Raw genomic sequence first — 5,282 nt, 5'->3', positions numbered from 1 at the left:
GTCGAGGCCTCTGTCTTGTCTTTTTCTGAGTTAGTGCTGTGTTTTTTGGATGCTTACTTCTTATTCTCAGAAAACTCATCTAATGAGCCCAAATTTTAGCTGCATTTCCAAAGTAACAACAAACTCAAGCTGTGCGTGCAGGCTCCTTGTTGGTGGCGACAGAGGTTTGCTGCTCTGAAACTAGCAATGCTGTCTAATCATAAACTGCAATGCGAGGAAATGCAAGGAGGACTAGGAGAAGGCAAGGAAGAACCCAGGGAGGTGGATTAACTGTATACACACAGAGAGAGACATACACGCATGCATGCATTTGCACACACAAGCACACACATAACAAGAAACCTTTCTCCTGGAAGGGAAAGAAACAACAGGCCACCAATGATCATCCTTAGTACACAGATTGTGGTTTCTAAATTTTATCCCCCAGAGGAATGAATACAGACACCTTACAAAAAGATGACAGCTAGAGCTGGGTGTAGGAAGCTCAGGAAATGCCTGAACATCCCTCTGTTTCATGTAGGGGTGCCTGTCTTTCACTTCATAGAATTAAGTGAAAAAGACATAGAAGGCAAAGTATTCCTAAAAACAAGCCAATGACAGGAAGAATGGCAAAGTAAATAACGTTAGAAGTGGATGATAACCCACTGAACCAAAAGAACCCATTATTAGTCCATCCTGATGATAGCAATGAGTGACATGAATGATAGACAGATAAACAGAAAGGAAATGGGTGGAGACAGACAGACACATACACACATACATACATACATACACAGACAGAGAGGCAGAAAGAATAGGTAGATGGATGAGAAAGAGAAGGAGGGAGAGGAAGGAGGGAAGAAAATAGGGAGACAGAAAGAGGGAGGGAGAGAGAGATGGAAGGAGGGCGGGATGGGGATAAGGAGGGAGGAAGAGGGAAGGAGAGGGAGAGAGAGAAGCAAGGGGATGCTTGCAGTAAAATATCAGCTCATTGATACAATATGTATCTTTGTCATCCTTGTCAAACAAAAACAAAACCCTGTGGCTGTAGCTCCGCGGACTCCCCTCTTGGCGCTCCACTTCACTGACTCACAGTCCCCGGCTCTGTGTCCGCGCCATACTGTTTCTATTACTATGGCTCTGCAGTATAACATGAAATCAGGTATGACAATATCTGCAGTAGTAGTAGTGTTGTTCAAGATTTCTTTGGATATCTGTGTTCTTCTGCATCTCCATATGTGTTTTAAGATTCTTTTTCCTATTTCTATGAAGGGTGACATTAGAATTTTGATGGGGGTTCCATTAAATCTATAGATTGCTTTTTGAAGGATGGCCATTTTTGCATTAGTTCTTTCCAGTCCACAGGCATGAGAGATCTTTTCATCTTTCTCGTGTCTTCCTCAGTTTCTTTCACAAATATTTTAAGGTTTTCATGGTGGAGATCTCTCACTTCCTTGATGAGTTTATTCCGAGGGTGTTTTGGGATTTTGTTGTTGCTCTTGGGGCTACTGTGAGTGGGATTTGTTCCCTTGATTTCTTTCTTAGCATGTGTGGTGGTTTGAAAGAAAATGGTCCCCAAAGGGAGTGGCACTACTAGGAGGTGTGGCCTTGGAGGAAACATGTCACTGTGGGGGTGGGGTTTGAGGTCTGTTTTGCTCAAATTTCCTTCAGTGTGATTGTCAGTCAACTTTCTGTTGCCTACAAGATGTAGGGCTTTTGGCTATCTTCCAAGCCCATCTGTCTGCACACTGCCATGTTCCCCATCATGATGATAATGAACTGAACCTCTGAAACTGTAAGCGAGCCCTATTAAATGTTTTCTTCATAAGAGTTGCCATAGTCATGGTGTCTCTTCACAGCAACAGGAACCCTAACTAAGACAGCATGTATATTATTGGGATACAGGATAGATATTGACTTTATTTGGCATTTTTTTTTATCCTGCTATTTTGATGAAAGCATTTATCAGATCTAAGAGTTTTCTGGTGGAGTCTTTTTGGTCTCTAATATATAGAATATATCAAATAAGAATGCTTTTACTTCTTCCTTGTCTACTTATATCCCTTTTAACTCATTTTTCTGTCTTATAACTCTGGCTGAGACTTCAAGCACTATATTGAATAAGAGTGGAGAAATCAGACATCTTTGTCTTATTTTTGGTCTTAGGAGGAATGCTTTGAGTTTTTGCTCTATTTAGTACTGGCTACAGGTTTGTCATATAGACTATGTAAAGATATGATTCCCTCCCTTCTTAGTTCTTCAAACACTATATCATCAAAGGATGTTGAATTATATCAAGAATCTGTCATTGAGTTCATTTATGTGAAACATTATATTTATTGACTTACATATGTTGAACCATCCTTGCATTTCTGGCATGAAGTTAAATTGATCACTGTGAATGATCGTTTTATATAAATTCAGTTTCCAAATATTTTACTAAGAATTTTTTTCATCTAACTTCATCAGGGAGATTGACCCATACTTTTCTTTTACTGTTGTTCTTGTGTTTTTATCTGACTTAGGTAATAGGATAAAATTGGTTCCTGGGTGTGCACCTTTCTTTTAATTTTACAGAAAGCTCTGAGCAGAGTTTGCAGGTGTTACAGCTCTGGAGAGAAAGGTACGCTATCAGAAGTCAGATTCTCCCCGCAGGTGCTAGAGATCCAGAGGGAAAGGTATCCTGACTCGTCAGGAAGTCAGGCTATACCTAAAGCTGGGGGTTATTGTGGGAGATGGTCTTCCCACAGGATGTGGCAATCCTCCTCCTCTCTGAGAGAGTCACTACAGTTGAGCTCGGTCCCACTCTGCTAATAGAGTTTCCCAGCAGAGATTCTGATCTGCTCTGGGCAAAATAAGGTCTTTACCCAAAACTCTTTCAGGAGATTTATTTGAGAGGGAGGAATCCAGGAGAGTGGCTGCCTCTTCCAGGGTAGAGAAGGGTAGTTGCCAACTGAACAGGCACAGGACTTATAGAGGGCTTCTTAGGGGTGGAATTTTTCCAGGGAGAAGATTTTCAGGGAGGGAATTGGTCAGATTTCAACCTTTTTGAGTTTGGACAAGCTAGATTGGCTAGATTTCTTGCTCATGGGTTAGTTGGTTTTCCTGCTCAGGGATTGGTTGGCTTCATGCTCAATTGGTCAGGAGCAGATTTGGCTCTGATTTCAGGGCCAAAATATGTTTCTTTCATTGGCTCTGGTTTCATGATCATGATAGGTTTCTTTGGCTGGCCCTTTTGTCCTACAGGGTTGGTACCACTTACTCTGCAATGATATGATGGTATAATGATATAATTTTGCCATGAACACATCTGGGCCTGAGTTTTTTCAGTTGCAGATCCTTTGTTTGTTTGTTTTTGGATTTACTGCTTCAATTTCCTTGCTTGTTAGAGAGCTGATTGAATTGTTTTTCATCTTTATTTAACTTTGTTAGGTCAAATCATCCAGAAATACAACCATTTCTTTTAGGGTTTCCAATTTAGTGGAATCCATGTTTTTAAAGTATGTCCTAACGAATTTATGAATTTCACTGATATCTGTTATAATTTCTCCCTTTTCATCTCTAATTTTACCAATATGAGTCTTCTCTTTCTCTAGTTTGGTGAAGGTCTACCCAACTTATTGATCAATTCTTCTCTTCATTGATTCATTTCTTGTATTACTTTGTTCACTTCTATTTTCATTACTTTATGTCCCAATCTTAATCATTTATTTCCATCCACTGCTTTTGTATTTGGCTTGTTTGGGGCTGAGAATGAAGAATTCTAACATAATATTTATTCAAAGCCTTTCTCTCTTTCCAGTGGTAAACCTTCACTTTTCTATAAATCTCACCAGAAAAAAAAATCTCCTTTACAATAAAAGTGTGTGCCCTAAACCCCTTGCACAGCACTAGTGGCTCCTGTTTTTGTTGTTGTTGTTGTGTTGTTGTTGTTTTTATCAAGTTCTAATCCCATCCAAGGCACCTCTTGAGCCGCTCTATAACCTCATTAATTGAAAAGGAGGCAAAAAAGCATCTAGCAACTCTTTGAGACAGAATGTGAAAGAAAGCCAAACAGTCTATATGGCTAATGTTAAGACAGATGTGGCTCTACGTTGAGACGCCCACACCCATGCCCTCAAGCACATCTTAATCTCGTCTTCCTTGCCTCCCTCTCTCTTAACACTGATGCTTAGACTCCAATTCTGCTTCACACTGAGGCCAAGGATCCAGTTTTACCTGAAATAAAGTCCCGTAAAGGTTAAGGGAAGTCTCGCACTGCTATAGGAACAGTGTGGAGCTGTGGTGCTGTCCCTGCCACGGTTGACATTAGCATCAAATATTACTCAGATCTTAATCTGATAAGTTCATACCTAGCGTCCCCAGGTCAGCGAAGGGATCCAGGGTCTGTGGCTTGCTCTGATGGGTAGGGGTGCCATGTGATGAGCCTGTTGGGCTGGTGGCGGCTGATTTGCTTCCCATTCCAAAACCCCCTGGAAAGGAATGGAGACCATTGAAAATGAGTTAGCTCCCCGAGGCAGGATGCTGAGAGTTAGGGTTTCAGAGTTCGGTGCTCGGCTAACCCTAAGACAAATTTGGATGGAGCATGAAAATGTGTGCAAGGTCCCGAGATGCTGTTACTCTGATTGAGGTGAGTGGTGACCCAAAGCGAGGTGTAGGGATAAGTCCCGCCCCTTAGGGGGCATGTTCGCCTCGGGCTAATGTTTACCTATAAATCTGGCGAGCATGCTCACAGTGCTAGCTTCTGCTTTCCTGGTCTCTGCGGGAACGGTGATTCTGTAAGTCTATTTCTCCATTAAAGCTGTATATATTTTTACACTCTGTCTGCATTCGTTTACGCCGTTACAGTGAGGGTAAGACATGGGTCAGGCATCTGCCTTTTTTTGGCCATGCATGTTATTTCCTGACTTTCTCTCTCTTCAGAAATCAGAAGTCAGGCTTTATCTGAACTACCCCAGCTGCCCTGGGATCTTGCTTATCATCTTCCAACTGTAAGATTTTTAACTTAAATTTTTTTTATGAGTATCTTATATTATGTGTGTGGATGTTTTGCCTGTAAATAAGTCTGTGCACCATGTGTCTGCAATACCACAGAGACCAGAAGAGGGCATCAGTCCCCTGGAACTAGAATTACAAACAGTTATGAGCCACCATGTGGGTGCGAGGAATCTAATCTAGGTCCACTGCAAGAGCAGACAGTGTCAAAAAGCAATTCAAAGTCACAGGCAATAGAAGCAAAATGTAGACAAACTGAACTAGAAAAACCTATATGACAACAAAGAAGTAAAGTATACAATGGGGGG

At 41.3% G+C, this 5,282-nt stretch overlaps 1 protein-coding gene across 6 annotated transcripts in view; it reads right to left on the bottom strand.

Annotated features, from left to right (window-relative positions):
* The window catches only part of Dnajc6 (DnaJ heat shock protein family (Hsp40) member C6), a 155,379-nt gene that overhangs the window by 12,504 nt on the left and 137,593 nt on the right, over positions 1 to 5,282 (bottom strand). For all 6 annotated transcript variants that reach the window (XM_013348538.2, XM_026781882.1, XM_013348539.2 and 3 more), the window contains one exon: positions 4,332 to 4,451. In XM_013348538.2, coding sequence (XP_013203992.1) covers positions 4,332 to 4,451 — 120 coding nt within the window. The remainder of the gene's footprint in view (positions 1 to 4,331; positions 4,452 to 5,282) is intronic.

Source organism: Microtus ochrogaster, chromosome 10 (genome assembly GCF_000317375.1).
Source record: "Microtus ochrogaster isolate Prairie Vole_2 chromosome 10, MicOch1.0, whole genome shotgun sequence".
NCBI lineage: Eukaryota > Metazoa > Chordata > Mammalia > Rodentia > Cricetidae > Microtus > Microtus ochrogaster.
The sequence above is the reverse complement of the archived record's forward strand: the minus strand, read 5'-3'. Positions and strand labels throughout refer to the sequence as shown.